General features: G+C 42.6%; 1 protein-coding gene across 1 annotated transcript; it reads right to left on the bottom strand.

Moving 5' to 3' along the window:
• Window positions 1-6,721: 6,721 nt before the first annotated feature.
• Window positions 6,722-8,885, bottom strand: CCL20 (C-C motif chemokine ligand 20). The gene is made up of 4 exons (XM_076340625.1): window positions 8,785-8,885; window positions 8,402-8,516; window positions 7,545-7,622; window positions 6,722-7,249 (listed from the first exon to the last, which is right to left on the bottom strand). Exons 1-4 carry the CDS (start codon window positions 8,864-8,866, stop codon window positions 7,222-7,224), a joined length of 303 nt encoding a protein of 100 aa, XP_076196740.1. The 5' UTR covers window positions 8,867-8,885; the 3' UTR covers window positions 6,722-7,221.
• Window positions 8,886-22,810: the final 13,925 nt, after the last annotated feature.

Raw genomic sequence — 22,810 nt, 5'->3', positions numbered from 1 at the left:
CAGTTGAGTCAAACCGCTTTGAGTCAGGAGGAAGCAAAAAGCTCCTGATGAATAACAGGATTTCTAGTAAGTCTACAATAGAACTGAAAAAGATAAGTAGTGAACGCCCCTTTGTTTTAGAACACACAGGTTCATTAAAGTGAAAGTGTGTTCGTCTCACCATTGTTTTCAATAAAAAAGTCAAAATAACTCATTCGGGCTTTTATATTTCATTTTTATAATGCCAAAATTCATTAAGCATTTCACATAAACCACCGCGTTTTCTACATATCTACAATGTTCCTTCACTAAGCGTGGTAGTCCTATTGCATTGTCTCCGTGTTTCTTGTTTTCTAAGTTTCTTTACCATCATTTTGTGTACTTCATATGGATGTGCAAAACAAGATATATGTGTATCATCCATTCATTGTAATTAGCATTAATACAGCACTACCCACTTTCAAAGTCATAAAACATTTTTGCCTACTCTCATACCGATTTGGAGGATGCTGTAGAGTGAGCAGCTCTTTGAGATTTGCAGTATTTCAGATATCTTTGAGGTTTGCATTGTCTCTGAAAGACATTTTGACCATTTATTCCTAGTCATAACAATATGAAACATTCCGATGCCCACTGGAACACATAATCATATTTTTCAACCAGCTCTAGTAAATGTACATTTGAAAAAAGAAATCACTGTAGTAAGGCATATAGCTAAAATATTATTATTTTTCAGTTATGCGTGACAAACTTCTGCGTGAACGTTTTGATTTGTATTCCGTAAGTACAGCTATATAACAAAGCTTATTCATACGTGAGATACTGCCACCTTTGAGTGAACAGTTGACGTCACCAAACTGACCACTCACTCTACAGCGCTGATGTATCTGCCACATTAAATCTGTCATCCTCAGATTCCCATTTGCCTGCTTTGTAAGTTTATAGTGTTCTCGCTAGCTTTGTGCCTGACCAATGATGCTGCAAGGATATTAAACTACTAGTTCAATCCTGACACTGTAATTGACAATTTCACTGCAAATTTGACCACTTACTTGAACCCATCTCCTCCGACACAACTCTCATTAGATGGCTTGACCGCTCGGTGCAAAGCGCCTTGCTATCCGCTCCCCCCCCAGGTATGAATCTGTAGCTTCTTACAGCTTTGTAATGTTTCTCTGCCCTTGGTATCTAATGATGCTGTCTACTGTCACCTCAATATTTGTTGTATGAATTCTTGGTACAGAGTTTATGCCCTTGCAAGCCATGTTCCTTCAAGAACAATCGATGTTTTGATTGAATTTTATCATCCAGAAGATATAGGAGGAGTCTAGTACAATTTTGTTGTACTAGACCATCCTACACGTAAAATTTTTGCCTACACATAAATGTTTTGCCTTGGCTTATGGGCACACGGCCAGAGGAGGAGACAGTTACGATTTGCATCACAAATGTACCTAAAGTTTGACTCAGAAATAAGAAATAGTTTGTGCTCTGTTTCATACGCTTTGGTACATGCCTTCACTAATCATGGTACCCCAACTGCACTATCTCAGTGTTTATTGTTTCCCAAGTTGCTTTATCCTGTAGCTAGCTATTAAATGGATCCTATCATTCAGGCTTTCTCACCAGGGAGCCCAAGTGCTGGGCTACACTGTTCCTGTTTCCAGAAGCTGGTTTGTCTCTCTCCCTCATTCTTACCAAGAGCACGTCTTACAAAGTGAGGTATTCTTCACAGGCTGAGAAACCCCCAGCTAACAGAAGAGCGTATCTGATATCTTATTACAGCTATCTATGTGTGTCTTCTCACTCACCGTGGCACAGGAAACAGTTAATGTTAGCCCTTGAGCAAGCTTCTCTGAAGCCTGCGGGCCATTACATCCATCTCCAGCAGTAAAGAAGTGAAGGAGAAAAAAAACCCTATAAACCAGATAGAAAGAACATACACATCTTCAGCCGCAGCTAGAACAGCAATTTTTTTCACTGAAAAAGTGGCTCAAGGTCATAATTTCTGATAACTGAAAGTAGCATTCACTGCAAGAAACATGGCAATAACCTTCCTTTTAAATTTCATTACTACAGCTGCTACTCAAAAACACGAGTCAGATATCAAAACATCATACAACTAGCTTAGGTGAGAAAAGCTGTTGAGATGTTCATCTGTTGTTTTCCAAGGCTTTCTCCGTAATTTTGAGGACTAGAAAAAAGAATCACTGTGAAGCTTAGATTTTTAGGTAAATCAAGATACTCCAGGAGATTGAGTATTGTGAAAACCAAGTACGCTGGAATGCATTGGATCCAAAGGGCGTACAAACAGATTTAACCAAGAGGTTAGGTTTGTAAATTAATTCCTAATACACGTAGGAATTAATGATATATTTAATGAACCTTAGTGATTGCATCTCACATGTTTCTTGGACACTTCTCCAGTAATAAGAATATTAACAATGGGGAAGGAACCAAATTTAACAGAACCTTGAGATACAGACTTTTTTTTCCACAGAATAGATACCCGTGCAAAGTCAACTTACATCAGTCGCCTCTTCTGAGGGTCGGGTAGCTCGCTCTCCTTGGATTTTCATATCCCTTTGCTGGCACTGTTAGTCTAGGAAAATTGGCCATGTGCAATCCCTTTTCCTCTCTTTTGTACGTGCAGCTGTGTGGCCGTGACGGTAGATAAAATCCCTGTAGTATAGGACATGCATTGTAAGTGTATCCAGCACAATTCCGTATATGGACACAACATAGAGCATATCTGGTTTTTCAGGGGATCTCAAGACTATCAATTGTCTCCTTGATACAAAGAGAACGTAAAAAAAAATTAACAGAGTTTTCAATTTAAAGTTAGGAAGTAGCAAAATTTCGGGAACACGGAAATGTAGATGCAGATGCTTACAAATAAAATTGCTGCTTTATTTTGGGGGTATAACTGAAGTCATATAAGCAAAGCTATAGAAATGCTGTTGTAAATTTAATAATAACAATAATAATATTTTAGTCTCTACTTTTCCTGTGACATATTTGCTTTTTAAGCATACAGTATTCTAAATTTCATCTGATGCTTTTACATTAAATATGTATTTTGGATTGCATAATCTTTGAATAATGCTATAAATTCAAGGAAGTGCAAAGACCATTAAACAAGTGCCTGGCTTTATTTACGGTAGCAGCCACATGAGCAATACGCCATGCTTAATGTATAACAGCAGCCACAGCACCGTATCTATTGTATATGGTATTTAAATGTTCTAACGCCAGCAACTCTTGGTGAGCTTTGACTGGAAGCTATCTGCAATTGATAATGCAGAAGGAACAAACACAGCAATTTAAAAACCGTTAACAGAGTTAGGGCTGCAACACCGGGCGGTTAAGGCTGACACCTCCCAGAACAGAGCAACCACAAGATCATAGGAACATAGATCAGAGTTTCCCATTTATGTACAGTCACGCAGCTGTAATTGCTTAGTAAACTTAGCATACACAATGCGCTGGTTTTAGTCTGAAGACTAAAAACTTCTTTCATGATTCATATTTTGGCAAAGGATGTTGCCTGTAGCCTGGTATTTGGAGTAAGACTGCCAAGGCGTAACACAGCTGAGCTCAGCATGCAGGCGGCTTGTTACAATTGACCATCTGTATTGTTTTGATGTTTACCCAGCTGGGTGTATGCCATTAAAATCAAGTGACGGTGTCATAAGCCTAAAGTCCTTCTTGGTTCACGAATTCCCCGATTCACTTCTCAACAAAATCACAGCTGAACGATGCATTCCAGTTCACCAGGAGTGAAGTTCAGTTACACGTGGGCTTGTTGTTACCGGTAACTGAAAATAACTGACCAATTGTCAGCACCCCTGTCAAAGAGCTAAAAGTGCCCTTGTCACTATGCCCGCCCAGTAGTGCTTGGTTTTCAGATATACCTGAAAACATGCATGCCGCAGGCTAAGAAGGGCCTTCACCCATTTGTCTCTTGGATCTGCACATGCTTTACAACCCCCCGCTTTGTGTGGAAGGTGGAAAACCCAAGAGATGAGGAACAAAAAACAGTCTTCAGCTGATAGTTCGGAGCTACCATCAACTAAACAGTAATTCAACAAATAACTTGTTAGTGCTTGCCCAGCAGACGAGGTGTGGCAGGTTTTATATTTTAACAGCAAAATTTAATCAGCCGAAGGTTTGCTATTCCTTTCAAAAATCACTGTCCATGCAATGCTAAGTTATTTTGTTGCTTTGTGCTGGAATGGGAGAAAAAAATATTAAGAAATGAGTAAATCCAATTGTGATTCCATATATGAAGAGAAAGTTTTCTGTCAAAGATCTCAAGCTAATGAAATGCTGCAATGTCCTGACTGGGAATGGTGTGAGATTGCTTTAGGAAAAAAAAAGCAATTAAAAAAGAAGCAAAAATAAAAATAAACTGAACATACCCCCCCCCCAAAACAAACAAACAAACAAACAAACAAAAACCCACAGAAAGAATATGCACAAATAGGATTCAATAATAATACTCCAGCAGGCACAGGAATCACTGAGGACTGGTCTCAATACAGCGAGAGCAGGAGACTTCGGAACTGAAGCATGAAGTTGTGCTGAGACTTTGAAGGGAAATCTCTCACACCCATTATCCAGATGATATCCAAGCTGTAACAGAAAGCCTCATTGGCACTTTGCAAGAAAAAATAATTTGTTTTTTAAAAAATTATATAAATGGAAGGGAAAAAATCCCCAAATGACCATCTAATACTGCATCTCAAATTATTCAACAAAATTGCACGTGCTGAATTAGGAGCTGAGGACCAAAGATATAGAGGAAAAAGAAACTTACCTACACAAATGCAGAACAGCCCCACCAAAGTAATCAGGATTCAGGTTTTCTGAGAAATGGTCATGATTTTCAGAGCTGTCAGAACTTTTAACTGGCCACTTAATGTTACTTATAAAAATGTGCCTGTGATCTGATGATTTTGGAGATACAGCACTCGCTTATAATACCTATTTTGTATCCTCAGGAATGCATGGAGGGACATGCTATTTTTACATGGAATTTCCTACCACTAACATAACAAACTTATCAACATAGAAACCAATTTTCAATATTTTTTTTTTCCTCCAGTGAGGTTGGTTATAAAAAAACCATTCAACCAGAATAAGAGGAACTAAAACAATCCCACGAGCCATAGCTCTGTGGATGAAGCGTCTGGGGTTTTGTGGCAACGGAGCCGTGGCTGACAAGTGGAAGGGTGAGTTACAGAAGCAAGACAAAACTTTTAACAGGCCCGACCTGGGAGCACAAAGAGTCACCCACAGAATTTCACACATCACTTTATTATTTTGCTCTCCTGCTTTGAATTCGCTAGCTTGGACTCTAGGTTTTCCTGCACCAAGTTCATATACAGCTCTGGTTACTAGCGACTCCACCAATGCCTACCTATTCCCAAGGTAGCCTTGGGGAACCTCACCTTCTGACGCTTTTAACACGAATCCATTCATTGTGTCCGTACTGTTTTGTTGGTGCCTGATTTAGCCTGCGAGCTCTTTGAACCCAAACAGGAGCCCGCACTAGTGCTAGCAGGTATGAATCACAGAATCATAGTGTGAGGCAGAGCTCTGCAGTTTTGCCCAGAAGTTAGGGGAATCCCCAGGGAACATGCTGCATCATTCCTCCTCCCTGGGAGGCTGATAGCTTCGTACATGATATCCTTAATATCAGGGGCATGGAATCCACCTGCTGGAAATTAAAGCCAATTAATCTTGCTCCTTCAGAGCTTCACCCTCAGAGAATTGCCAATTCCCAGATTTGCAGAGCCACAAGCAGATTGCTTAAGTTCTAGCAAGTTTTGAAACCAGAAAATAACAGTCTTACACTCACGAACGCCATTTAAAAAACCCAACGCTTCTCAGCTCCTCTCTCAAGGGCACCAAAAATGCTTTACATTTAGGTTTAAATTAAATTAAAATTAATGCTTCTATCTCTATGACTAACAGGTACCAAAAGCCAAGGCGTAGATTTATCTGCAAGACTCTGGTGCTGACAATGTGAGGACTACACCTACACAGCCTACTTGGTCACATCCCTGAAGTCCGTGGGGGCCGTGTAATAGTACCTGAAAAGCTGAGCAGCCTTCCCCATTCAACCTGCACCCATGTCCTACCTACTCCATGAAGTCCCATTACTTTTATCAGGCACCATTTGTACTGCAGTAGTGTCTGCAGACCCCCATCAAGAGATCCTGCATCAGGAAAACCTCGTTATGCTAGAAGTCATAGGATACTCTAGGAAATGCATAAAGGGGAGGAAAGCACTGCAAATTTCTCCTCTAGATGTAGCCCTTTAAGTTGAGAGCAGACTGTGTTACCATAATTGTAATCCTTCTCGGTGGATGAGCTAGGAGCTTGCCCTGTAACAATGTGTGTAAGGTTTCTCCTGAATAAATTGACAAACTGGTAAGAGAAATTCTCTCAAGCCTCGTTAAGATGAAATTGGGCTAAGAACAGGTCTTCATGTTAAGCAAAAGCTTCGTATATAGCAGCTGTCTGGGGGGACAGGAGGAAGGAATTATATCCTGTGGAGGTCATAGCTACCCATAGAGCAAACAAAGTGAGCAAGGTGGAAGGTGGCTTTAACAGGTGTGAATACACTTGCGTAATTGTTTCAGCTGGAGGAGGCTCATAAGCAAAGGAATTCACTTCAAGGGGAAGTCACCTTTTTCAATTAAAAAAATAAACATATCACACAGAGAGTGCAGATTTTAACTTTTTTTTTTTTTAAACTCCAATTTCCATTTTTTCCACAAGCAGACTTTTTTTGACAATAGTTCAAGGAGTATTATAATGCTAACTACAGTTAAAAGGAAACATTTTGGCACAAGACAGTGCCAAAGAAGTAACAAAATAAACAGAATAAATAACCCACTTTACACATGGTGAACAAAACAAAAATAACATGCTATAAACTTAATAAAATTCATACTCTGTACAACAGCTTAAGGCAGTCCTTACTAAATAGTACTCTTACGTCCTATTAGTAACATACATATGTAAGTAAAAATACAAACTTTAACAAAATGCTTAGTTCAAGCAAAACAGCGATGCAATATGAATCAACTCAAGAAGTTCAACGGTTCCAAAGAAGCCAGAGATAGTGGTGAGTAAGCACACAACAGTGTACAAGACGATGATCTCAACCGGGAGGTTGAACCTAGTGGTTCTTCAGCCACGTCTGTGTTTAATTCCTTGCTGGAAACCATATCACATTGACATCTTCTTGAGCTTATGGCTGTTAAAAGAAGGAGAGGACACACATAAATAATGACCTCAGCCACAGGTCAACTATAGGTTTCTCTCTCCAAGATAGAGCACCTCCTGAGAATAGCTCAGGTAGAAAAAGGGCCATGTGACATGACTGTCCCCGAGAAGACTCTAAAAAGGAGTAGCCATGTCTGACAGGAGATGGAAAGAGAAATGTGTTCAACATTGCCATCAGAAGTGGCATTCAGGAGACGTAAGAAACAGGCTTTCATACATGCTTTGTTTTCATCAGCCTAGTAGTAGTTAGATTTTTGGATTCCTACCTCAGGAAAAGAAGATGCTTCTTCACCCAGCCTTCCTTAGGATTCACACAGGCGTTCAGCCCACCGTAGGTGTGGAAACTGGAAAAGAAATAATGATAAGGAGATCAGTAAATCATTAGAAAACCCTGCTAGTAAATACTGCGAAGATGCATTTGGTCAAAAACATGCATCATAGCTACTCTATGTAATAAACAATAGCAACTGCTTTTGTAAATGCCAGTTAGATACGGGATGCTCCACAACCCCTCCAATACTGTGTGAGCAAAAAGAAACACCTAGTGACATTTAAATGTAATAGCTGCTTCAGTCTCAGGGATCATTTTTTGCACCATAAAGTTGTGTTCCATTTATTGGAACTATTGGGACGAAGAACTTTGCTGGATGCCAGAAATAATTTGTGAGACTAAGAAGAATAGTTGCTGTCAAGCTAAGGTGACAGATCGACATTCAGGAGGGCTAAATTCTTGTGGAAAAAAATTTCCGATCTCTGTGAATTGAGAAAACTCTTGTCGCTTATGTGTCTGTGAACAGGTTTTGGCAAGGGAACACCCTGTGTTGGCTAGAGTGGCCCTCAGCTGGAGAGGAAGCACGTCTTTGTTTGCACAGCTGATTCCTAAACAGTCAGATTTATTATTTATATTGTACGGCTGTCCTATGAGTTAGTAGTCCCTATCAACTAGAGGTTGTGTATTATTTTGTTTACAGGTATCATACACAATTTATTCCGTTAATTTAACGTTTTGAAAAAGCAAGAAAAATCACGCTTATAATGTTCAAATCGTTGTTTCTGCCCAAACAGACATCCTAAGGTTAACACACGTCAGAAAAAACAGAGGATCTTCTGAAAAGTGACTTACATGATCGCATGGATATCGCAGACTTCACTGGAGAGCTGTTCAGTATAACCCTTTAGGGCCCACCGAGGCAGACGCACTTTGGTGTAAGACAGGCAGCAATCCTGGTTGCTTTGTGCTGGTACGAAGGAAAATGACAAAGTAAATAAAACCCATTTGGACCACGCTGCCACGCTGCCTAGGGTACTCGCTGTTCAGCCCCCTGACTATCCAGATTGCCATCGACAGGAGAGGAGGATTAGGCAGCATACTTTGCTGGAACAATTCCCTTCCACCTCACTCTCGTCCTGCTGCCAGCTGCGAGCATGCACACCCCGGCATGGCTGGCGTGCTGCAGAGCGGCACCGAAAACCGCTTCCTGGGGCCGAACGCCCGAGCTCACTCACCTTCGGAGGTGCCGCACAGGAGCAGCGCCAGGAGCCCCAACAGGGAAACCAGGACCAAGCTCTTGCTGCTAAAGCCGGCCATTTCCACTCCACGCAGCTGCTGTGCTCCAGTGAGTGCTCGGCTGCTGCCTGTTTGCCCTGCCAGCCTTGCTGCACCACCACCTGCTTATAAAGCGGTGGCAGGAGCCGCGGGAATTCACACGCGGGCGGGTTCCACTGTCATCAGCGGGTTTCCCCATGGCAAATTCCATCATGCCCGATTCGGCCGCAGCACACCTTCCTGGTGCTATAATCGGAGATAACAGCATGCTGGGGATTTTTTTTTTTTTTTTTTCTCTTTTAAAGTAGGTTAGAAGATTCAGCCAAAAAGAAAAGGAAATAAAAGGCTGTGAGGTAATGGTTCTGTGGGTGAAGCATGTGTATTTTTAGGGGTAGGAGTGTGGGTTGTGAAATGAGGAAAGTCAAATGTAGGTAACTCTCGATGTTACCTACAGAAACTGCGTATCTGCTGTGCTCTAGTTTAATAAGCCCAACTTGGGGGCAGAGGGAGGTGGGCCTAACTCAGCCAGATTCATTTCAGCATGGCATGCTCACAGAAGCTGGGTAACTATCTGCAAAGATACCAAAGCACTACATTAATATTTACTGGTTGGCCAACACAGTAACATCAGGCTTTCCAGATTACTGCTTTCTGAGTTCTAGTCTGTAGTATTGGTGGGGACATGTGAGCAACATTGAGTGTTCATGGAAATGGGTTTCTTTAGAGTTTCTTTTACCATATATTCACTGCCATCACTTTCTGCCCGTTTGTTACACATCTGAACTATTTCATCTGAAACAGTTAGCTTAAAAGCAGCTTGAAACGGGGTCTATATTTTCTACTGAATCTGTACTGTCCAGAATGCATCAATGCTGCTTCATAAGCGATAGCTGTATCGTTACTTCCCCATGCCGAACTGTACTTGAGTATTGTGACTCCTGAACATTCAACTAAAACACACACAATCTTAAAACTGCCCCGCATGGCTCGGGAGAAACCCCCGGAGAGAGGCTCTGTCATCACCGCAGGTACACTGTTTGAGCTGCTACTGCTGTTACTTTCCAGTGCCGTTTAGTGACCTGTGTGAAATGAACGTGATGGCTGCAGGACACGTCCTGGTCAGCCGGTGTACACAGGAGCTGCTACCAGCTCAAGGTGGTTATAGAGCAACCTGAGCTTTAAGGGCTTCTCTTAAGGTAGGGCTCAGGGACACGGTCGTAGTCAGTTCATAATTACGTACCTTCTGTTCTTCACAGACTGCCAGTACCTCTCACGAAGGATGCGTTCCTATTATTTCTCCCTAGAAATGTAAAAAATTTGAACTCTAGAACAGATTATTATTCAGAGAAATTAATTTCTCTATATAATAGCCAGAATTTAGGGAAGCTCGTATGGCTGGGGTACCTATAAGCAGCCTTGCAGCATGCATGGCGTCACATACGTTGGAGATGCTTCTCCTCAGAGCCACTGCCATTGGCCAAGGGACAGGGGAGGAGGCAGTCAAGATCCCATGCCCTGAGGTATGCTGCTTTTTGTAACTGCTTTATGGATCATGGTGAAACGCCATAAAAATACGTAAAGACCAATGCTCTCAGTATGCAGCTATTTCTGAACTGTTTTAAGGAGTATCTGTCAGCATTAAGCAGTGCTACAAAATAGCTAACTAGAACGGTAACACCTGAAATGACGGAAGTTTGGCTTGATAGCTTTTTCCTTCCTATGAAGACAGGAGTAGTTAAATATTAATCACAACTATTTCTAGATCGACAGGTATCAAGAAGCATCAGGTTGGCAATAAGCAATTCTCTATCTTCCCCATTAACACCACTTTTTTTTTTTTTTTTTAAACTGGCTGTCCAGTAACAACCTGGGATCTTTTATTTACTTATTATTTTTTAAGCAGGAGTTCACACCATCCAGTCTCTATCAAGCAACTGCCTTTAAGAAGATATGAAAATCAGGCATTGGGTTATCAACCCGCATTCCTCCACTTCCACCCTCCCCTTTCACTCTAGTGTCGATACTAGGAAAGTATCCAGCTACTTTAGAAAGAGAACTCTCTAAGATTGTCAAGATAGTAACCGTGTCTTCTTATCATGGATTAGCATCAAGAACATCAAAAGCATTAGGCAAACCATAATTTTAAAAATTGCTAACAAAGCCTTCTACAAAAAGAGATCAGTTTGTCTCCTGTCTTGCTAATGTACTTGTTACTCCCTAAGTTCATCTCTCCCCCATTAGTTTGGAGACTTGAGACGTAACTGATTAGGGTGATTATAATGTTTATTGATTAGGCAGCACATCTTTTAAAAAAAAGCTAATACCTTAATTGGCTAATAAAAACACGACTATTATTAGCAATATTACTTCACAATTATATCACTTCAAGTAATATTGAGTTGCAATTCTATTGCTTACTATTAGTATTGATACAGTGGTTACATTAATATATTGGTTAAATTATTATAAAGAAAAGTGAAAAATCACTAGTAAGTGCTATTAAATTGCAATTCTGCTGCCTTGCCTCCTGCACTGAGTATTAAGGTACAAGTCTATCCTTCCTCACAAGTTTATCCCTTCCTACTTCCCCCTCCTGCACTGTCTTTCAGACACAGACCTGGTGGAATGTCCGGTGGGTTGTCCACAGGGGTTGCCCCCAGCATCCCGGGGAGCTTGGGCCCACAGGCCGGCTTCACCACTGCCTGGAGGCAGCCGCGCTCCTCCTCTCACAGCATCCTCCCATTTCTTGCTCTCCTTCTTCATTTTATACTTTATTCCTCATTTTTTTCCTTTTCTTGAACCCACCTTTTCACCACCCCTGCATCTTCTTTCCTCTGCCCAAACTCCCCCCAAATAAACAACTCGCCCCTAATCCCTCTTCCTCATTGATCCCAAACCTATTACACCCACACCCAACTTTGGTGTTTCTTATACCATTTCCTAGGCAATTACACCTTAACTTGTGCTTACTGATACTGTTATCTAGACGGAGGTGGCCTTGCATCTCTAGTCTCCCTTCTGACTCTACAGCTCTATTTCTTCTCCATTCAGTGCTTTTTGGACAGAATCTTCTCACCTGAGCTTTGACACCCCTGCCTACTCCTAACTAAGCACAAGCAGTTTGGATACCAGAGCATTGGCATCACCCACTTAGTGCTCACCCCATACTTCTGCCCTCAGGCAGTTTTCATCACACCTCTGGTTCCCACTAGAGACCATGGCTGGTGGTGTGCCTCGTGTCGCAGCGGGACTCTTGCTCATGGTACTCATTTTATCTCATGGTTTGTTTGATTTAGATGGTTAAGATTTAGATTTAGGAAATGAGGTTAAGATTTAGAACAAAAGCCATCAGGAGGGCCTCAACTTCAGGAGCACTGTCCTTTTATTTGCACTTGGTGTGTACAAAGTACCTTCAGTTTATTTGCACAAAGTAGTTAAAAAAAAACCCACAGAAAAGGTTTAATGCAAACAGCTGAAGAAAGTTGCCTGCTAGGACCTGATACAACTTATAACCATATCTTATCAGTCTTTACATTAGAAGTCCATAATGCAAACAGAAGGCAAAAAATACAAAAACAGGGAGGTGCTTATGTGTTCAAGGGAAGTGATTATTCTCTGCAGAGGAGGGGACGGCGACTGTTGTCCACCCTGACGCAATGAGACTTTCATCCTGGTTTCCCTTAACACCTGCGTGACCAAATGGGGCCGTATGGACTGGACAGGGGACTGCAACACAGGTGAAAGACCGGGCCGCCGGGCTCCGGGGTGGCGACCAGCACCTCAGTCTGCTCATGGGCCAGTTGTGGGTGGTCATTGCTGGGCCAATACATCGCGTTTAGTGTCCTAATACTGATGCAATTAGGAGGTTGCACATGGAGTGGAGGTCAGCGAGGGGGCCGCTGGGTCGAGGGAGGCCATTATTTCCCTGCCCTGGGGCCCGCGAGGCTGCGTGGGGAGGGCTGTGCCCAGAGTCTCCTCAGAGGGCCACAGCCGAAGCACAAGAAGCAGCCGCCACAAGTAGTGAAAAGGGAAATTCTCATCAGACATAGTGAAAAACCCTCTTCGTAGCGAGGACGGTAAAGCACTGGGACAGGTTGCCCAGGAAGGGATGTGAAAGCCCAGTCTGAATACCCTTGGACATACTCAAACCTCAACTGGACATGGCTCTGCCCTGAGCATGATCTTATACTTGGATTCCTTCCCAAGCCACGGTCAAGGTCACATTATTTTTTCTGTTTTTGTCATGTCTAACTCTCCTTTTCTTCTTTTAGTTTCCTAACTTATTTGTCTCTTCTCGACTTTCCTTTGCCGTAAGTTTCTCAACTTCCCTCGCTCCTGTTTTCCCTCCTCCGATCCCCTCACAAACCCTGCTCTCCCTCCCTGTTGCTGCACTGACAGTAAGACAAAGTGCCGAAACGCAGACTGACAAAAGTTTTCAGCCTCTTCTAAACCTCCCCTTCTGCTCCAGGGCCAGAGGGAACAGGCCAACCCCCTCCTGTACGTATTATAAAATATGAGACAAAGACAACCTAGATGCCAGTGCTGTAGAGCCGTTCAGTTAGAGCTGTGAAAGGAGAGGAAATGCATCAGGGAAAACTGAGCCTTTTCCAAGGTAATACTGGGAAACCAATAGTTCTGAGCAGTTTGGGGATGTTAGAGGAGAGCTGGGGAGTCAGGCTGCTCTCAGACGCCAGCTGCAAAGCTGCAGCCTCTCTGTCCCCTCTTTCCCTGGCCACCAGGCTGCTGTCTCCTGGTAATACGCTTCCTCTCTCTTATCCCAAAGGGCTTTTATTCACAGAAATACCTGCTGAAAGTCTCAAGTGCTAAAGGGACTTAATAGTTCAACCTTGATAAACAGCCCTGTACCAGAGGAAAAACGGGTGTTATTTCTGGGGGATGGGATTGCCCCATCACTCTCCCCATTGAGGTGCAGCACAGAAGCAGACCGCCTGGTTTCCAGGCAGACGTGGAGTTGTATCAATAAGGCTATGTCTGTTTTCATGCAAACTCTTGCGTGTGAAAAGCCATACGCGCACGGGAAATTCAGAACTGTACATGATTTGGAAAACAGTTTGAAATGCTTTGAAACTGTGGCCCCACAATGGTAATCTATTTGACTATGCAGCTCTGCTACGAGATCCCAAAACAGTCATACAAGGCTTAAAACACTCTGTTAACTTCTGAAGAGAGACAGAGAAGGAATTTTATAATCATTAACTATTTGACTGATAGACTACAGCTTATAGTCACTTCTTTATGGGTTTAGATCTAATATTAAACATGAAAGATTTAAAAAAAAAAAAAAAAAAACCCAAAAGACAAACCATCTCTTACCTACCCTGATGTTAGACGCTGCCTAGAACATCTTTACCTATCCCCTACAATAAGACAAGAAACATACTGACAGTTTTTAATTGACTGGCAGCAATTTATCAAAATTTCCATTTTTATTCATCCTCGCAAAGAGATGTTGTTTGATTACATATTACTGCCCTTGTCCGAACTGCTAAAATAAAGCATTATAGCAATACAGCTGATCAACCAGGAAGGACAGAACCGAACAGGGGAAATCCCCTTCTGTAATTTCCAATGGTTTAGGACACCTTTGACAGAGCAAAGGGCAGGAGAAGGCACTAGTTCAAATGAACGGGGCCGAATGCGGGGATTTAATCATTGCATAATCCCTGATGATGAAATACATAATAAATCCCAAGCACAAAAGTTCCACAGGTAACTTGCTCAATATCTCTGGAGCTTTAGAAGGTGTGATGCAATACAGTGATTTCATACAGTTCAACGCTTGCGTGACCGACAAAAATCCTTATCTGAAGGAAGAAACCAATTTTCAGTAATTACACATTGCACTTAATAAGAAACAGATCTAGAAATACTATTGAATGACATTGGTTTGATGCAATTATGGACAAATTATATGCCTGTTGAGAGAAATGAACCTCTGATCTATCGAAAGTGCAGGTTATGAGGAGACTGGTGCATCTGCTGTGAACATCCCAGCATCCATCCTAGCACTGCTGGTTGCTTGCTGCTACGTACATACAGGAGCTGAATATCTGGCGTTCTGAGGGCAGATTTCTCCCTTTCAAAATTCACCCTACTCCGTCTATAGCCCCTTGTGGTAGCCAACCACCTTTTCATAGAAATGGACCTCTCAGAGTTGAAGGCAAAACCTACAGTTGGGAAGAAGGATGAAAGTAATAGTCAAAAGAAGAAACAACTAAAAGCTGCCTACCCAAGCTGAGCTCTAGGTTACATTAGATTTGCTTTATTACAGCTCTATCTCCCTTCCAATCTAAATTCGTATGTGCCTTCAGGCACAATAAACACAACAAAAGAATCATTTTGCCTAATACGTTTCTGACCATTAAAGAAGTTGAGAAGTGTCAATTTTCTGCATAACTTCTACAAAGGCGGGGAAGAAGGGAAGGAATCACTTGAGAGGATACAATACGTACCTCCTGCAAGGGACTGAAACCACCAAGTGTCATTTGCAGACAAAAAGGGACCTGCTTACAAAAAAAAAAAAAGTAGTAATGTGATTTACTATGATCTAACATCCTGGAATCTTCACAAAAAAAGCTGTCAGCCACCTTTTAGCACTACAGTCATCATACAACCCCACTGAAACTCAGCCTGAAGCTTCCAGTTTTCTATAGCCCCCACCTCACCACCTCTACGCATGTCGGTCAGTGCTTCTCCACTGCTGTGGTGTGGCTGAGCGTTTCCCAGAGATGTACAGATCCCAGAGAAGATCTAGAAAAGAAGAGTGGCTGGGGCCAATATCCACAGCCTGAACATCAAGGCGCCTTCCAGTACTAATAAGTGAGGGTTTGCACTTAAATATTTAATTCAGAAAGAGGAGAAAAAGATACTATTCCTTGGCAATTATGAGAGAAATGTGTGACGTTTTCCAGATTTTGACAATTAGTAGACAAAAATAGAGGTGGGGGGAAAAAAATCTGGACTTAAAAATTTCATTAGAAATGCAGTTTTAGGTGGACTGAAGCTATTCATGAATTCAGTTGAAACCATGGTGAATAGTTTTATCTAAAAAATAGAAGAGAAAAATTTAGAAAATCTGAAGCTTCTTTTTTTCTCTCGTGTTCTATGTTTGCTTCCTCAAGTTGACCTAAAACAAATAAAACAAACCCTAAAAAGAAAAGAGAAGAAAGAAGAACTAAGTGACATGAAGTGGTAAAGTTTTAAGTTGACCAAGAGACCTAATTGACTGAAGGTTTTACTAAGTCACACCTGACATATAGACTTTATCACTCTGGACTACTTAGTACATGATTAACACAGCTGGCGTTTTGTCATGTATTACTGGAAGACTAGCTTAACAATATCCAGTAACACCTGCTTATTTTGGATTGCCAAACAAAAACCAAGTTTGTTTTTAAGAAATATTAGTTAACAGTATTGTGTGGCTGCATCACAAACATTGGCAGAGTAGCCAGGGACACAGGCTTTCTCAAGGCAAGTGCTGCAATCACTGTCGCTTTTCAGCACTACTCAGTTGCTTTATAGGGACTTTCCTGGGGGAAGATTCAAACCATGGTTGCCCAAACCAGCCAGCTCGGACTTCCCTCTGTCCAAGAGTCCTGCTCTTTTTCCAAGGAAACCACAGCCCTGGGTCCTTCCATCCCAACTCTTACAGGTTCTTTTGCATAACACAACTGAGATACTGCCTTTCTTACCCTCCTATATCTTAAAACTCCTTTTCTGGACCTTAGTCCTCACCTCTCGATTTCTCAACAGGCATTTGGGGGCCCTAACAAGGGCAGTCTTGCCCTAGCTCCCATCAAGGAAACGTCTGCCAGGGTCATTTTTCCCCTCTCTTTCTACAAGGTTCCCCTTGGCTGCTTCAAGCGTATCTTGCTTGTCCTCATTTTCAAAATCTTTCTCACCTTATTGCTGGCCCGGACAACTCTAGGTAGCCCACTGGACATCTCCAGTCAGCCACAGCAGTGCCCTGTTGGTTAGGCCCTTGGCCAGGGCTTTACGGAAGGTGCTGTTCCCAACCACGCAGGACTGCTCACAGGCTTCCGGGGCTCCTGTAAACAACAAGGGCTTGTTCTGCAATAACCAGAGCCAGAAAAGCTGCTCAAACACAACACGTGTTAAGCCAAGCAATCTGGGCTGGACAGAAATCTGCTATTCCAAAGTGAACTGTGTTTTACAAGAACATTTTTGCCTCGAGTTACTAGACTTAGCCTTCCTCAGATCAGAGAGCGGTCCTTTTTTTTCTTCATGTTTGTACACAACCTAGCGCACCGAGGGACCTGGGAACCAGGGCCAGAGCTTCAGGATACGACACATACACTGTAACTGCTGCCTTTGAAAGGACTAACAGGAAGATGAAGGCACACGGAGAAAAGCTTGGACCACATAAAAAAAAAAAATTATTCTTCATGAAAGGGACAAAACCCAACACACTGTTGGGTGGGGGAGGGAACCAAACCACAAGACCAAAAAAACCCCTCCCTAGTACACTGCAAGTGTTTGGTGACTCTATTATCCAAACTCTTCGGAGATGGCAAGAAATCAAGATATTAGAAGAATCCAGGACATATGAGTACAAGAATTCTTACTTTCAAGCAAACACTGGCAGCATGATGCATTTATTTTAAGTCTCTCTCAAATAATCATTAGAGATTTAGCATTAAATGAAGCATCCAGCTAGTTATGTGCACTTGTCAAAATGTGACAAACACTCTTCCAGCAGGACTTTACCTGGGCTGTTGCAATGATTCAAAGTCTCCCACAGTGTCTGTGATGAGATGCACCTTGAGGGCAAAAAAAGGAGAAAAAAAAAAAAGAGTAGAGCGGAGGTGCTGAGCTGAAACTTCCTACACACACGAGTTGTGCAAATGCAAATTTGCATCTCTGAAACAAGATGTCTGTCCATGACGACAGGGCAAAATCTGCCACTAATGGGAGGTTAGGGTAAGTGTAAAAGGGAACACGCCTCAGAAAGTGATCTTTCAACACGGAAAGTTAATTAGAAATCCTTTCAGGTTTTTCCTCTCATCTCTTTGGCAATCCATGGTAAGTCACCATTAGTCACTAAAAGTATTAACCAATTTCAATGAGATTTCTTTGACCTATATATAATTTCATTTTTGTTATTTAACTGGAGATGAAAAAAGCATGCAATCAAAGAAAGGCTAAAGCAGAAGCTAAGAGTGCACATTGAATTAGATTGCATAGCATCATTACAAAAAATACAAATAGGATGGCAAAGTCACCAGGTCAAATCATCAAGTAGCAAACTTGGAGATATTGGGGGTTTTTTGGTGCTGGGATATGCATACTACACGCATCCATCCGTGACTGAAATGCCCTCCAAATTCTAAAGGTAAAGCTTAATAGATTCTTTTATTCTCTTCCTCATCTCCTAAAAGCGTGATTTTTACTCATTTATTGTTACAGTGCTGAACAATGATTGCACTGAATTAAGAAGATGAGTTTTTTCATTTCTACTGAAAAAAAATCAGCGAGAGTTGGCACAAGCTCTATATCCAGAGACTACTTGCCTTGTGGACTTTGGCTGGCTTATTGGTCATGTGGAGCTCATGGCTGTCATGGGGGTGATCTGTGGTTGGCACTGATGAGAAAACAGGCCACAACTTTTAGAACATTTGGTACTTTATGAAAGCGATGGTTTCATTTTTACATGTAACATAGCTCATATCAAGGAAGTATTAAGCAAAATGTTCTTCTTAGCCCACAGAAAATAGATGTTTCTCTCAACCACAGTTTGCAGAAGTGAAGAGCTCAAAGCCAACTTGTGAACCACACTGACAATCTTAAAGTGATGGTGAAAGATAGCTTTGCAGTCACAACAAAAATTCAACCACTTCTTTCTCGCCAGGATCATTTATAGAATCATAGAATGGTTTGGGTTGGAAGGGACCTCTAAAGGTCACCTAGTCCAACCCCCCTGCCGTGGGCAGGGACATCTTCCACTAGATCAGGTTGCTCAGAGCCCCGTCCAACCTGACCTGGAATGTTTCCAGGGATGGGGCATCCACCACCTCTCTGGGCAACCTGTGCCAGTGCTTCACCACCCTCAGCGTAAAAAATGTCTTCCTTAGATCTAGTCTAAATCTACCCCCCTTTAGTTTAAAGCCATTCCCCCTTGTCCTGTCGCAACAGGCCCTGCTAAAAAGTCTGCCGCCATCTTTCTTATGGGCCCCCTTTAAGTACTGACAGGCTGCAATAAGGTCTCCCCGGAGCCTTCTCTTCTCTAGGCTGAACAACCCCAACTCTCTCAGCCTTTCTTCACAGGAGAGGTGTTCCATCCCCCTGAGCATTTTTGTGACCCTCCTCTGGACCCGCTCCAACAGGTCCGTGTCTTTCTTATGCTGAGGGCTCCAGAGCTGGACGCAGTGCTCCAGGGGGGGTCTCACCAGAGCAGAGCAGAGGGGCAGAATCCCCTCCCTCGACCTGCTGGCCACGCTTCTTGGGATGCAGCCCAGGATAGGGTTGGCCTTCTGGGCTGCGAGCGCACATTGCTGGCTCATGTCCAGCTTTTCATCCACCAGTGCCCCCAAGTCCTTCTCGGCAGGGCTGCTCTCAATCCCTTCATCCCCCAGCCTGGATTGATACCGGGGGTTGCCCCGACCCAGGTGTGCCTTGTGCCGATCAGAGTGAGAAAGGAAAAAGGGGATCTTGCTCAACTAACAAAGCCAGTCCTCAGACAATGTGAAACACCTTTATTTGGAAACCTACCTTTAGAAATACCAAACCGCTGTTCTTCCTTTAAACATTGGTGGCCTCTGTGCCATTAGAAGAGCTGACAGGCATACTGCGTGGGGGGCAGAGGGAAACCAGAGCCCGGTACACCCACCCACAGCCAGCACTTGCACAAAAGTCAGCTGCAGACCTACAGCAACCACCACAAAATTTTGAAGAAAAGGAAAATCCCCAGAGAATCCCACTGACCAAGTAGTAGTTCCTGTGCTGCGCTGATGGATCTGGAAGCAAAATGTAGGGAAAACAAAAGGAACTACACTTAAGGCATAACCTATTCTTCTGTAAGCTTTTCTGCCCTGCTGTGACTTTCTTTGAATGCAACAGGAAGACTTTCTCCAACTTCCAGGAAACTTCGTATCACACTATTTTTGGATTTCAGTTCACTGTTTTAAAAGTTTCAAGACAGTATTTTGCTATCGGTACAATTGCGACAGAAATAAATTTGGCTGTTAGGGCTAAAATATACCCCGATGCCAAGAGGGAGACCATACATAAGTTATCATTTGTCTGCTCAATCCTGGAAATTTTATCATCTATTCAACTTACTTGCTTGATTTTTTTTCTTTCTTCTGGTTCTTGTTCAAAAGTAGTTTTGAACCATAAAAACCAAGTTTGAAAATGTTAAAATTTAATTTTCCCGCATTCTCAGACCTATAAATCAAAGAGGAAGATAGCGCAAAGCTCACAAAACAGCTTCAGTTTGAACAATGAATTTTGTAGCAGAACAGTATCAGCAGATACCTCCACATGCTGGCCTGTTTTCTGGCTCGGCTCTGTGGCTCCTCTGGACCACACTGCTTTGCACCCCTCAGCTGGGAAACCAGAGCGTGCTTTGTGCCAATCAGAGTGAGAAAGTAAAAGGGGGCTCTTGCTCAACTAACAAAGCCAGTCCTCAGACAATGTGGAACACCTTTATTTGGAAACCTACCAAAGTCTCTGACAGGTTCTCGCAAGAGACGTGGAGTAAATCAGAGAGTTGCAATGCAGGTCACTGCGATGCAAATCGGGATGCCGTACATCCATGTCAAGTCTTGGCAATGCTCCCGACACCCAGTGTAAACTGGGTGCTACTTCCTGGCCTCTCACAACTGTGGAGGTGTTGACCCGTCACCTACATTTAATTCAACAATGAAACTGTAACCAAAAAGAGGAGAAAATCCAGCCAGTGACTTATATTGCAGAAAGCTGAAGATATTGAAGTTAACTTTCTCTGGCCCATAACAGGAGATTAAGGGGGTAAAGCACTCCTTTCAACCCAGCACTGGCCCAAAATTAGCACTGTACAAAAGGGGACATAAAGCATGGTTCTGCAAGCAAAGAAGGTTCAACCGGTCTTTATAAACTCATCACAAAACCTCTACGTGCTCCATGCTGTGTTGGTAGCACATTACAGAAAGAGCTCCAGGCCTTACTTATGCAAACATCCAAGCGTGCCATCACTAAAATGTCTCCTGTTAAAAAAAAAAAAGAATTAACTCCCCCAGAGTGTCGCAGAGTGGTGGTTAATGACACAGCAGCCACCACCCTGCACTGTGCAAGTGGCAATGCGCACTCTAGCGACATGAATAAGAAGAGTGACTGGATAAAAAGGAAGGGCATTAGCCTTATGTAAGTAGCAGCGTAGTGAAAAATAAGGTTATGTCATTACTTTTTAGCAAGGAAGTACTCGTAAGTCTACATTTAAACTAAGTACCTGAAACATTAGTTTGATTGAATATGTTCTCTAACTTACCCCTTGGAGTAATGCACTTAGAACTTGCTAGCTAAATATTCTAAACTAGACTATGCATAAGCATTTAAGTGTCTCGGATGAAAAACATTCGAGCCCAGCATGTGAATGTCTCCCCACCTTGGGATCCCTGCGTGAGATTCAGCTGAGAGGCGAGTTACAGAAACCCTCACCCACGCAGCACGGGGTTCAGGCTCAGACTGCAAATGGCAGCTCGTTCCCAAAACGGGCATGTAGTGCATGAGGAGAGATTAAGATCTGCTCATCCATAAATCAAAAAGTGAACTTGCTCTGTGAATACTCCTGGGTCTGAGGAATCCAACAAAGAGACAGTTTAATCCTCATAACTGCCACTGCAACTTTTCTGTGCATGGGCTGTATTTGACCACCAGTTGAGAAAAATCTCCGGTATTAGCCACAGTAAATTTTCTTTGCTATCACTCTTTAAGGGAGTACAGTACACATTCTTCAAAAAGTATAAGCCTTCAGTTTGATTTGCAAAGTGTCTTCTCCTGAGTTAGGCAGGTGTCAGGAAACAGATGTGATTTGGGAGCTGACAGTCAGTGCCTAAGTCAGCACCCCACCAGACAGTTTGAGAAAAAGAGACGTACCACACATAGCCGAGGTGAGGCTCTCAGCCTTGGTGCCATCCCATGAAGTACCAGAGATAATACCAGGATCGAGCCTAAGGGGCAGCAGATGCAGGAGAAAGTACGGGGTGACAGAGGTTTGCAGTCTCGTTCTCTTACTGCCTTTCCTTCCCCTTCTCTCCTCAGAATTTCCCTGTCTCGATACCTTAGAGACCATATTGCACTAACTCTTTAGGATACACTACTACTATAAAACTCACATTTTCTCCAGGTCTTAGAGAGTCTTCCCTTTCCCACCTGAACAGAATTGGGATGCCAGCTATAAACACGTCTTCTAGCCCACCCTCCAAGCAGAAGAACATTTCTGCTTCCAACCAGACTACATTCAAACTCAGCGTAAAGAGCACGGTCCCCTTCAAACCCAGCGACTAAGCTCTGCTGCAGGCAGCTTATTGTCGACATAGAGCTCAAGTTGACCAAAAACTTGCATAAGCCCATCATTGTTTTACTGTCTTCCATTTAGCATTCAGATGTGAATCAGTGAAGAAGGATGAAATTTCAGGTACAAAAGAGATGGACTAGGGTGTGGAAAGAACAGCTAGTAGAGGATAAAAGAGGATTTGAAAGCAGAAAAAACAAATATCAATAACTGGAAGTTACTTAAGTCATTCTTTCTCATTATTACATTACAGGAAAAACATAGTTTGGGGTTTTTTTTCAGTGCCGAGAAATTTGAGTTGGATTCTTACCTCCATTAAGCCAATGCAAACCCAGAGTAATGCTATTCACTTCAACAGACGTTCTCTGCATTTTAGCAAGAGCCCTTAGAGAATAGAATCGAATGCAGGTATACCCAGTCTCCTCTCAGATGGGCTGTCACCTCCTGTAGCT

Source organism: Aptenodytes patagonicus, chromosome 6 (genome assembly GCF_965638725.1).
Source record: "Aptenodytes patagonicus chromosome 6, bAptPat1.pri.cur, whole genome shotgun sequence".
NCBI lineage: Eukaryota > Metazoa > Chordata > Aves > Sphenisciformes > Spheniscidae > Aptenodytes > Aptenodytes patagonicus.
Note: the sequence above shows the minus strand (reverse complement) of the source record. Positions and strands in the feature narration are given on the sequence as shown.

Bases quoted from the DNA above. Each gene is read 5' to 3' on its own strand.
- CCL20 (XM_076340625.1), bottom strand. From the start codon at position 8,866: ATGGCCGGCTTTAGCAGCAAGAGCTTGGTCCTGGTTTCCCTGTTGGGG. The intron at 8,517-8,784 runs GTGAGTGAGCTC...CCTTCGTACCAG, and splicing joins CCTGTGCGGCACCTCCGAAG to CACAAAGCAACCAGGATTGC. The intron at 7,623-8,401 runs GTAAGTCACTTT...TTTCTTTTCCAG, and splicing joins TGCGATATCCATGCGATCAT to TTTCCACACCTACGGTGGGC.